The sequence below is a fragment of the Panicum virgatum genome, chromosome 6N, assembly GCF_016808335.1.
Source record: "Panicum virgatum strain AP13 chromosome 6N, P.virgatum_v5, whole genome shotgun sequence".
Classification (NCBI taxonomy): Eukaryota; Viridiplantae; Streptophyta; class Magnoliopsida; order Poales; family Poaceae; genus Panicum; species Panicum virgatum.
Genome location: NC_053150.1, coordinates 24,172,835 through 24,184,688, shown reverse-complemented (window position 1 = coordinate 24,184,688; position 11,854 = coordinate 24,172,835). Strand labels below are relative to the sequence as shown.

The following is an 11,854-nucleotide window of genomic DNA, read 5'->3' as shown; positions in this document are numbered from 1 at the left end:
CTTTCCCTTATGCATGAAGGTGTAAGTATTACTTCTACCATGGTGTAAAGCATCATTATCAAATTCCCAAGGTCGCCCCAACAAAAGCGAACACGCCTCCATAGGTACAACATCACAATCTACAGAATCAGCATATGAACCAATGGAAAAAGAAACTCTGCAAGACTATGTTACCTTAGCCTTCCCCGCATCATTAAACCACTGAATATAATATGGATGGGGGTGTGGACGTGTGGCCAAGCCAAGCTTGGTGACCAAATCTGAACTCACCAAATTATTGCAACTACCTCCATCAATGATGACACGCGCTCGCCGATTGTTGATGACGAAGAAAATCTGGAACAAATTATGGCGTTGAAGCTTCTCTGGTTGTTGTGCCTGTACGCTGAGCACTCGCTTCACAATGATGCTCCTGAAGGCTGCTGTGTTCTCGCTACCCAGAACATGGCCGGCCTCCGCAGCCTCTTCTGCTTCTTCTTCTTCATCATCTTCAATGTCGGAGGTACTAATGTAGCCGTCTTCTGTAGCAATGTATGCCAGCTGACTTGGGCAATCCTTCCGCACATGTCCAAATCCATGGCAGCGGTGGCACTGAACGGTCGTGCCTCCCGTCGAGGCCACGGAGGACGAACTCTTGGCTGGCTCCTGCAAAAGCTTTTTACCTGAGTCTGAAGTTCACGCAGGAGATGGTTTTGGCGTTGTGGCAGCTTCTGAAGCTGCTGGTCGCTTGTTGCTCGTAGGTGGGGGCGATCGAAAAGAGGAAGGCTTGGTCAGCCCCGAGGACGGCGCCGAGCGTGGGGTGTAGGTGGCCTTGCTCCAGCTCTGCAAATCACGTCCCTACAACTCCTTCTCTGCAAGCATGGCAAACTGAAACAACTGGTTGACAGTGTGAAATTCTTTGTAATCAACAATGTCCTGAATGTCACGCCTCAAAGCCGAGTAAAGTCTACATATAGCATCCTCAGTTCCCTCAACTATGGCACAACGCATCAAACCCTTTTGAAGCTCACCATAATAATCCTGCACGGTTTTATCTCCCTGTTCTAAGCGCATCAATTTCTTGCGCAAATCTCTATGGTAAGATGGGGGAACAAATCTATCACGCATAGCAGACTTAAGATCATTCTAAGTAGTAGGTGCAGCATCCTCAGCAATTAGACCGGTCCACCAAACAATAGCAAAATCTTTAAACTCACTAGTGGCTTGTCTAACTCTATGTTGCTCAGGTACAAGGTGTGCACTAAATTTCTGCTCTACTGTCATCTCCCAATCAAGGTACCCCTCAGCATCATAATATCCCGAAAAGGAAGGTATGGTAAACTTAACCTTAGCATAAGGATCATCGGGTACACGATTCTGATTACCTTGCTGGTGGTTGTGGTTGTGGTTGTGAGTACCACCCATACCTTGTGTATTGCGGTGAAGACGACGGCGTAGCCGTGCTTCCCGTGTGGCCGCTTCATCTATATTACCCTTGTCATCATACACCATGTCCTCATCTTGATTGTTCTGTTGACGAGCCTCCGGCACATCGATCCTGTCAGTAAGCGTGGATATCCGCCTGTCAACCCTCTCAATGATTTCACCAAGCTTGAGGCCTATGATCGCCTCGGTGACTGCCTTGGTGACGACCTCGTGCATCTCTCTCTTGGCATCATCTAGCTGTTCTTGGCTAACACACTCGTTGAAGTCCTTGGGAGTATGACCCCCACATCCATCATCACCTGTCATGGTAGACACAAAAACAGGAACAAACAGTGAAGGTTATCCCTAATAATCTGACTACTCAGGTGGTGGTGCCTCTCAAGGTCACAACTAAAGAGAGCGTCTTACAAAGCCCTTACAAGGTTCTTACCAGCGCGAGCAGTGGATGGTACAACCGGTGGCTGGTTCGTGATACCTGTGAGGAAGTGGTACCAAGATTGCAAGATCCTCTGGGTGTATTGATCTGAAGATAATATGTGGAGCTTTGGGAGGCTCAAAAGTATAAGTATGTGGAACACAATTCAAAATCAGATAGGCTAAACACGGCTATGGGACGGGAAAACTAAACCCTAATTTTTTTCGGCTTTTTCGTGGACTATGGGACGAAAGACAACAAAAAAACACTCGAACTAAAGATAGATGTAAAACCTGACAGTAAACCTGAGTCTCTGAATACCAAATAATGGGGACGTGGGTTCCCAATCTTCCGTCAGGTTCTGGATAACTCTCGTTGTAGGCGGAGTGAGACACACCGATCCGGCTTCAGATCCTCAGACCCAAATCCAGCAATCTTAGCACCACAACTCCTCTGGTTATCAACCGTGTCACAACCCGGTTGACCTCGCCAAGAAGGCTAATCCCTGCAAGCGCAATGAAGAACACAAGCAAGAACTCGAAAGAAACGCAGCTCAAATGAAGTGACTCTGCAGATCAATGATTAATCTCACGAGTTGGGGTTTCACAAACCGATGAACGGCAACAACTGTTCTTGACAGAATGAATCTAAGCAAAACCCAAGTCTCACGATGGCAGCGGCGGCTGCTAATAAAGGTTTAGGTCGTGCAAAACCTCCTGGACGCGCCCCTATTGGGCTCCAACACGATACACGGGCCATCGGCCCAAAAACAGTGTCGCAGCACCGGAACAGATTCTGGACGTCAACTTCCACAGATGATTCCCGTCGACTCCGGACGAATTTGGGCCTGATACTAGATCCATCAGAATACTCTTGAAATTATCTTTCCATCCATATCAAGTGCGCCCAAATCCGACTTCGTATGCAACCTGGGCGTCCGTTTTAGTGCAGCCTGTTCCTGGAGTCTGAAACTGAAACGAAGTCGAATCGGTTTGGGCGTCCATCTTGATCCGGACGTCCTTGCTGGTCCTCCATGCCTCCAAGGCCTTGTCCACGCCCTTGCTGGTCCTCTCCTTTGTTCCTAAATACAATTAAGTCATTAGGTAGCAATCTATTCTCAGATTCACAATAAACATTACTTAGGAACGAGCTCACCTGTAAGTTCAATTGTCGAGCACGTGCGCGAGTAATAGGACCTTGTATATCATCTTGAGGAGTGTCGTTTGTATCCGTAGAAGTGATGTCCTCATCAGAAAAGGATGTCGGGACCTTGATCTTGAAACTCTAAAAATAATGTCGAAGCTTCCTGGCTGCCATAACCACTGCATAGGCCATCTTTTCCATTTCAGAGTATAGTAACTTTGATCCGCTAAGGGCTTCGGATACGAAGTAGATTGGTAACTATTTCAAGGTGCCTTCGACCATTCTCTCTTCGACTAATGCTGCGCTCACCGCGGAGCTTGAAGTTGCAATGTATAACAAGAGCTCTGCTCCAAGCAAAGGGCTTGTCATTACGGCGAGGTTTTCCAAGTATTTCTTCAGGTCTTCAAACGCTTTGTCTTGCTCAGTACCCCAGTGAAAATTTTCTGTGCCCTTCAAAACCTTGAAGAAAGGGAGTGATTTCTTTGCGGACCGCGAAATGAATCTGTTCAGCGAAGCCAATCGGCCTGTCAACTTTTGTACTCCCTTCTTAGTCGAAGGTGGTTGCATTCTTTTGATGGCTTCGATTTTTATTGGATTTGCCTCGATGCCCCTCTCTATGATCATGCATCCCAAAAGTTTTCCCCTTCTTACGCCGAAGACACACTTTTCTTGGTTAAGTTTGAGACCGTGCTTACAAAGGTTGGCGAAGGTTTCCCGAAGGTCTTAAATGTGGTCTTCGCATTTTTGGCTTCGCACGACGACATCGTCGACATAAGCGGAAATATTTATGTCCAGCTGGGTGTCAAGCACCGCTGCAACAGTCCTGTTGAACGTGCAATCTGCATTGCGAAGCCCCTCAGGCATTCTTACATATCAGTAAGTGTCGAAGGGAGTGGTAAAACTGCTTTTCTCCTCATCTGACTTCTTCATGAAGATTTGATGATAGCCGGAAAAGCAATCTAACATTCTTAACATTTCCGACCCTGCCGCCGCATCTACCAAGGTGTCGATGTGAGGCAAAGGAAACTCATCCTTCAGGCAGAACTTGTCGAGGGTGGTGAAGTCGATACACATTCTCCAATTTCCGTTCTTCTTCGGGACCATGACTACATTAGCCAGCCATTCTGGGTACTGCACTTCGCGGATTACACCCGCATCAAGTAACTTCTGAACTTCACTTTGTGCGGCTTTCTTGCGGTCTTCGGACATTGTGCAAAGACGCTGCTTACGCGGCTTGACCTTCGGGTCTACCCGTAGCTCATGTTCCATGATTTCTCTACTGACTCCTCGCAGGTCCGAAGATGACCATGCGAAGACGTCCTGATTGTTTCGCAAGAACTGTATCAATCTGGCTTCTTCTATTTTTTCAAGCCCTTTGCTAATCGTTACTGTGCGATCGGGTACATCTTCACATAAGGGGGCCTTCTTTGTGTGTTCAACAGGAAAAACTCCGTCTTTGTGGGGTTGCTCAAAACATGGTGGCTTCGCTTCTTCTTGTTCTTCTTCGTTGCTTGCAGCTTCGATTGCATGGACATTTTTCATGGCACATGCCGCATTGTCTTCACACCTTCTGGCATCTTCTTGGTGCGGAGGATCGTGATGACTCCTCCGGCTGTCGGGATTTTCATGCAGATGTAAGCTTGGTTGATAATGGCTGCGAACTTGATGATACTGTTGCGGCCGAAGATGGCATTGTACGGGTAGGCTATGTCTACCACATCGAAGGTTATGAGCTCTGTTCGCTGGGTGTTGCCTTCTCGAAAGGTCACATTCAGCTCCATTTTGCCGAGGGCTTCGATTTGCTTCCCCCCGAAGCCGATGAGTGGGTACTAAGACTTGTGTAGGTTTTTTCTGTGAAGCCCATCTTGACAAAGCATTGCCAAGTGAGGACATCTGCGGAGCTTCCGTTGTCGACGAGGATCCGACCGACGTCGTTCCCCGCGAAGTGTACAGAATTTCTGCCAATGTTTGCATGGATAACAAGGGGGTCATTGTGTGGGTAATGTTGTAGCTTGAGGTCGGCTTCGGAAAAGGTGATTGGGACGTGAGACCAGGGAGTGCGGAAATGTTTGCCTTCGCAGACATGCGAGATGGTGCAGAGGTATTCTTTCCTCTGGCGCTTCGTCTCGTGTACTGGTTCATTCGATCCACCGGAGATGGCATTGATGACGTTCACCGTGCCTCCGAACGGATCATTGGCTCTCTCTGGCATCGTACTAGGTTCTAGCTTTGGCGGTGGGGGAGGTAGGTGGAAGCTTATGGTTGAGTGTGCGGGTGCCACCCTTGATGTGGCGCCGAAGGGGTTTGAATTTGCGGGAGTTGGGGTGCCGAAGGTGCTGGAAGGGCTGGTGGGGTGTATGTGGGGTTGTAGTGGAAGGTTGGGAAGGATGGTGACAGAGTGGGATATGCCAAAGTCCAGTGAGGTTGTTGCGGAGGCTGCCACTGGATTTGTGGTGGCGGGCCTCGCGGCTGGTTGTTGTGAGTGTAGTTGACGGGCTTCGGCGGTTGTTCGGTGTTTGTGGCTCGGTCCAATTCTTCTTTCTTCTCCTTGATGAGGGGGCACTCACTCGTCCAATGACCTTTGTGTCTGCCATGAATGCAACAGTAGGGAACTTTCTGCCTTCGGCCGGAGTTTTCCCTCCGACCCCGATTAGAGTTGCTTCGGTCGCTCCTCCCTCCTCTGTTGTTCTGAGGCCAGGAGTCGCGGGCTTCGTCACCGGAGACCGTGTTCACGGCCTTCGGGGTCTTCGCTTGTTCAGCCTGATGTGGCTTCAGTCGGTCGCGATTGCGCGATCTCTTCTCATTCATCTCTTCGATTCTCCGGCGCTTTCCTTTGTCTGAGATGCAATATTCTTGCATAATCTCGAAGAGCCTGTTCAGGGTCTTCGGCCTGTGGCGCTCGAGGTACTCTCCGCATGGGCCAAGACTTAAGCCTGCAATTGCGGCATCGATGATGGTCTTCTCCACTACATCTGGTGCCCTTGCGCGAAGCCTGACGAGACGTTGCAAATACTCTTGCAGTGTGGATCCTTCTTGCTTTAGGTTGTGGAAGTCACATGAGTTGACTTCTTCAGGCTTCGACGCTCTAAAGGCGGCGGTGAGCTCTCTTCGGAGCTGATCCCACGTGTCAATGTGGCTGCCTGGGAAGTTGGAGTACCAATGCTGAGCGAGGCCCTTGAGCGAGAGGACAAATGCTTTGACTTTGTATGCCGGGCCGCCTCCGGATGCTTCGATGGCCATTTCGTACTTGAGGAGGAAATCATTTGGGTCGGAGTCTCCATCGAACTGCGGGAGAATAGTGGGGTTGAAGCGTGAAGGCCAAGGGAGCTCTTCGAACTCTGCGGAGAGAGGCATGGCGAGGCCTTGTTGCGGTCGAAGCTGTTGTGGTCGAAGCTGATGTGGCATCATATACTCGCCTTCCTCTTCGTCCGAGTACTGTTCTTCTTCAATGATAATTGGTTGCTGGCGAAGCCTTTGGGGCTGAGGTGCCTGTTGCATGGGTTTGGGGTCTTGGCGAAGGGGCTTCATCATTATCAGACGATCTCGAATGGACTACCGCATTGCCTTGTAGCGAAGCTCATCTTCTTTTAATTTGTTGAGTTGTTCCTCTAGCTCTTCGGTAGTGAGCTCATGCTCTTTTCCCTTTGTTCTTGTTGCTACAGGCGCATTTGACGTGCCGGCCTGAGCTTGTTGTGCTTGATGAAGACGCTTGGATAGGCGTGCGTCAATTCTCTTCATGACTTGGATGTCTTCGGCAGTGATGCCGAGGTCATGGAGATAGACCTCGAAGTCCCCATCAGCGAGGTCTTCGACCTTGAAGTCTTCGCCGTGGTCTTGGTTGTCGTCGTTCGTCGTGACGAGGGTGCCGTCTGTCGAAGCCGTGGCTTCGGTAGAGGCGTTGGCCTCCGAAGCGCCAGGGTTTGGTTTCTTCTTCACTGCCATGTGGTCGTGTTGAGGACGAACCGCGGGTGGGCACCAAAACTATTGGTGTAAGATACTGTCTGGGATGAAGAGATCACAACAGCTCAGGTCGTAGAAGGCGAAGCCCCGAGAAAGAAGTCATGAACACAATGACAGCACGAAAATCAAAGCAACAACGTAATTGCTCTGTATTCAATCTCCCTCATACAGTTACAAGGGGGGTATTTATAGCACATTGGTTCACCTACTCCCTGGCTAAAATCCCTCAACTACCCCCTAACTACCAGCATCTGGGAATATTCCTAGGGTAATCTCGTAATGTTACAACATTCGACACAAAGTAGTGGAATTACAGCTGGACACGACACTCCGTACAGATTTCTGACAGTGGGTCTGCCTCTCTTTGCGCCCCTTCGCGATCAAGGTCTTCGCTGCCTCGTCGAAGAGGCTCTCGGAACCGCTTCGCCGTACGTCCCTTCGCCATGCGCGCCGCCTCTTCGCTTCTCTTCGGGCGGGACCTGCCTTCACTCTCCACCCTTCGCTCCAGGGCCTCTGGGCGCGTCCTCTTAGCCTTCGTAGTTCGCTTCTCCATTTTTTCCGCTTCCTTGCTCGCAGTTGACTGCCTCGGCGACAGGCGAAGGTGGCGTCCCCAACAAGGAGGAAGCACTAGGGCATGCGGCGGCCTAGATGGATGTCCCGCGAGCGCGATCAACGAGGGGGCGGCGGAGTGGAACGGAGAGGGCTGCAGGGATGGAGGCCAAAAATGCAAAAAAAAAATCTAAAAAAATTCTCAATATATATTCAATTACTAATGACAATCTTGCCCTTTCTAATGGACGGTTAGATCTTTTCTATACTACATACTAACAAGTGGTTGTATTGCACATCATAAAAGAGCTCTTTTCTCATATGAACTCCCCTGCATCTGCCTCTCATCAATTTCCTGTATTTGCACCAATAAATCACCTTCCTCCTCTTGTAATCCCCTCTGACATTACTTCCCCAACACCAGTGCTCTTGTCGCCAAGAGATCTAATCAATTTTTGTCGTTAAATGAAGAAATCATTTTTTGTGCCGAGGTGTTAGTTGTGGGGAGATATGTCCTGTGAAAGGTGCTTAAGATGTTAGGAGCTCGAATTCACTATGGCAATAAAAACATCGACTTGAGACAAAGTAGAGATAGAGAAACAGGGAGACGGAAAGGGAGCTATAGTTGACTCACCATGGTACCAAGCATCAATTTGTCTGACACCGGTTATTATATTTTTGTTTGATACATTCATAATATTTCTTTCGCATTTCTTTATGCAACAATAAAACAACGATACTCTCAGCAATCACAATAAACCATGGAAAGAATCAATAAACCTTGCAGCACAATCCAGTATAGTGCATTAATTACGCATTCTGCCTCTATAATTGCAAAATCAAGCCTAGGAATATTGGTATGCTTGTTGCTTCAACTGTACAGATCAACACTACACACATAATTACAAATACGTTCCAGAAGAGCTGGCCACTTATTTCATCCCGGTGTGCACCACAGCTGCTGGTACTCGTCACAGAAGAGCATCCTCCAGCGGGACTGTCAAGAAAAAATTTCCAAGAAAGTGAATCCATGAACTCATGGATCTTAATAGTTATTAATTAAGATGTAACAGTCAGAACTTGAACATCGAATCGAATCACCAATTGAGTGACGACGCACTCGTAGGCTGCAGAAGGCATTTGTCAGGCTGCCGAACTATGTATATTTGATCTCCCAAGCTGTTCTCTCCGTACGCATCCTGGTTACGGTGCCATGTCCACAAGGCATATGTTGAATTCACAACCTGTATGCATATACCCACCCACACATTATATCTGTGAGAAGTCAAGGATAAAGTGCATCATAGAATACAACAACTGAAGTTGCCTGTGCACATCAAATTATGATCAGGACCAAAGCAATAATGCATATGCAGTAAGCGTGCCATGACTGAAGTAGCATGAAAAAGAAAAAGACAGTTGACAGAATGATGTTAAGTTAAATGAGGAACCTCTAGGATCCCATGACCAAAACTGCTCTCCCTGTACGCACTCCATTCTGGCTGTCGGTCCCAACAAAATTTGCCCTTGGCAGGACCTGAAGTGAAGTTCAGATGGCACACCCCACCAAATTCAGGGTGGTTATCACCCGGTGAAGGGCACTTCCCAGGGTCATCTGCATGATCAATGTCAATTTTCTCAATGTTCCCGCCATCTCCAATGGTGATGTAAACCGGGCCACAGGGATCCAATGTGTAGTTGAACACTCGATTCATCCTTTCATACGCATGTACCTTTAGCATCAAAATGTAGAATCAAAGATCACAGTTACCTCAATTAGAATCAAGAATGCAATAATCTAAATGGGTAAATATTAACTATAGTACTGTAAGCAGAGCATCTCACTAAATCTTGGTGTTATTCTTAAAGCAGCCACAATGCAGCTTCTAGTGGAAATGAGAAACAATTAATGCTACATGACATGAAACCAAACATTAAGGATATAAGTTTTCTGATAGTACTGGCAAGCATCCGATTTCCAGTATAGTAAGTTGCATTGGCAGTCTTGATTCTGAAACAGCAGAATGACATTTGAATCAAACCTTTGAAGATCGATATGCTTACATGTCCTGAGAATACTATGTCAACACGATGTTGGTACAAGAGATCTTCCATTTCTTGCCTCATGCACTCGAATTCCTGGTAGTGAGAAGAGTAGCTGTTATACCAAGGTGAATGCCAAGCAGCGACAACCCAAGGGGTAACTCTGCGATCAACCCTCTGCAAATCCTTCTCCAACCATAAGTACTGAGCTCCTGCAGACAATGCACACATACCAAGATGTTACACTGTCAGTAGTAGAAAAAATTGGGAACTTTCCTGTTTCCTCCATGGGGTCTGATAGTACATTGCTTCTATTTGTATACTATATATACAACTATTGAGCAACAATCAAATGGGAATGAAATGGTAGTGAATGAATTGTTACCTGTGCCGTTGTAATCCACGTACGCACCGAGCATGATAAAATGGATGCCACCAGCGTTGAAGGAGTAGTAGAATTTGGTGTTGGATCCAGACTCCTTGGATGGAACAGCGAATCGCGCAAAGTATGATGCAAATTTCACCTCGCCACCATGCCCCTGTGGTTCAATCTCATGGTTCCCCTCTATTACCATCAGTGGAATCTTCGATGTAATCGGCTCCATGAATCTAAACCCATGCAGGCATAAGCAATGTAATAACCATAAACAAGGACCACAGGAGCTACTTTTTCGCACATAGAACAACAGAATGACAACTAATCGATTAACAAATGCAGTTGATCCAAGAATCGAAGCAGTTCGTCGATTAAGAAATTGACTTGGGATTGATTCAAGAAACGAACTAGTCACCTTCCCCATCCGTCCCATCTTGGCTGGTAGGACTCCCGAATCGGGGCATTGGGGAAGGAGCAGGAGAAGCAGGGGACCCCCTTGCCGCCGGTGGTGCGGTACTGGTTGGCGTAGGTCATATCCCCGACCAAGAGGACCAGAGAGGGGTCGTTCTGGGCCAGGTGGTCGACGGTTGCGGTGGAGTTCCCGGTGAGGCCTAGGTCGCCGACCACGGCGACGCGGCGCGGGTAGGAGCCAGCGCCGGCGGCGGGAAGCGTGGTGAAGGAGCGCTCGTCGCTGAGGCCGACGGGGAGGCTGCTGTCGCCGCATCGGTAGTAGTAGCGCGTGGCCGGGCGCAAGCCGCGGAGGCGGACGTGGTGGATGGCGCCGGAGGTGTAGTTGAGCAGGCCCGGGTACGGGTACAGCTGGCTGTACACCTCGGCGGACCCCGTGGCCACGTGCGGGTAGGAGTCGGCGGCGGCGGCGGCGCTGCGCTCGCCGTACCAGACCTCGCTGCGAACGGCGGCGGGGTCGAGTGGCGTGAGGTCGGAGCCGACCTGCGCGCGGCCCGTGACCCATGAGACCCAGAGCGAGCCGGCGTCGGCGGAGGCGGCGAGCGCGATCTGCTCCGGCGCCGGGGGCCGCGCGCGGGGCGCAAGGCGCGGGTCCGTGAGCGGGACGTCGTCGCTGCCCCGCCGCAGCGCGCGGTCGAACGAGCGCGTCACCGGCGGGAACGGCCCGTCCAGCGTCGTCGGGATGCCGGCGGCCTCGGCTAGGAGGAGCGCGAGGCATGATGGCACGAGCAGCGGCAGCGGGAGGGCGAGGCGGCCACGGCATTGCCGGCGGCCGCCGGTGGCGGTGCTCGGGGTGGGGGTGGGGGTGGCGGGCGATGCCATGGCCGTGGGCAGCACAGCTCAGCACGCGCACGCCACTGATGGCGCGGCTGCTCAACTGCCGGTGGCACCTATCATTTGGGAAGCGGATATCTCGGTGGATATTCTCGTTGCGGAATCACGCCCTGTTCGGTTTGCTGATGCTGGTACCAGCTGCGGCTGGGGCTGGGGGCCGTTGCCTCTCCGAGTCACTGTAGCTACAGTGAAAACAGTACAAATCAGCCACTCCAGCCAGCGCTTTATGTCCCGCCGAACAGGTTGTCAATTGCTTGCGTTTTTTGGGGTGTTTAGTTTGGGAAAAAGTTTGGATTTAATTATTATAACATATTTTGTTGTTATTTGATAATTAATATTTAATTATAGATTAATTAGTATCATTATATCTATTTCGTAGGAATCAGTTAGATTATGTAATTAGTTATTTTTTTCAACTACATTTAATACTCCATGTATGTATCCGAAAATTTGATGTGACGAATACTGCACAATTTTTTAGAAATAAACGCAGCCTTTATAAGAAAAGAAATGGCGAAAACGTGGCGGGGGGGGGGGGGGGGGGGGGGGGCGCCGCTCCTGCCGTCGTGTTTGCGACGTTGGATCCAGACTGCCAGTAAACGTCAACGAAATCAGTCTCTGTCAACCAATCGCCGCTATGG

General features: G+C 49.5%; 1 protein-coding gene across 5 annotated transcripts; it reads right to left on the bottom strand.

The window, feature by feature from the left end:
* Window positions 1-8,241: 8,241 nt before the first annotated feature.
* LOC120679239 (purple acid phosphatase 23-like) lies at window positions 8,242-11,301 on the bottom strand. 5 transcript variants are annotated; one of them, XM_039960784.1, is made up of 6 exons: window positions 10,327-11,266; window positions 9,921-10,144; window positions 9,557-9,747; window positions 8,944-9,225; window positions 8,613-8,736; window positions 8,242-8,489 (listed from the first exon to the last, which is right to left on the bottom strand). In XM_039960784.1, exons 1-6 carry the CDS (start codon window positions 11,199-11,201, stop codon window positions 8,464-8,466), a joined length of 1,722 nt encoding a protein of 573 aa, XP_039816718.1. In that variant the 5' UTR covers window positions 11,202-11,266; the 3' UTR covers window positions 8,242-8,463. The 5 variants fall into 5 exon arrangements, with proteins under 5 accessions (XP_039816718.1, XP_039816717.1, XP_039816719.1 ...); XM_039960783.1 differs by having other exon boundaries at window positions 8,594-8,736; window positions 10,327-11,242; XM_039960785.1 differs by having other exon boundaries at window positions 8,248-8,489; window positions 8,573-8,736; window positions 10,327-11,301.
* Between the last annotated feature and the right edge of the window lie 553 nt (window positions 11,302-11,854).

Bases quoted from the DNA above. Each gene is read 5' to 3' on its own strand.
- LOC120679239 (XM_039960783.1), bottom strand. From the start codon at position 11,201: ATGGCATCGCCCGCCACCCCCACCCCCACCCCGAGCACCGCCACCGGC. The intron at 9,748-9,920 runs GTAACAATTCAT...CATTGTCTGCAG, and splicing joins CGTGGATTACAACGGCACAG to GAGCTCAGTACTTATGGTTG. The intron at 9,226-9,556 runs GTAAGCATATCG...TTGATGCTAAAG, and splicing joins ACATAGTATTCTCAGGACAT to GTACATGCGTATGAAAGGAT.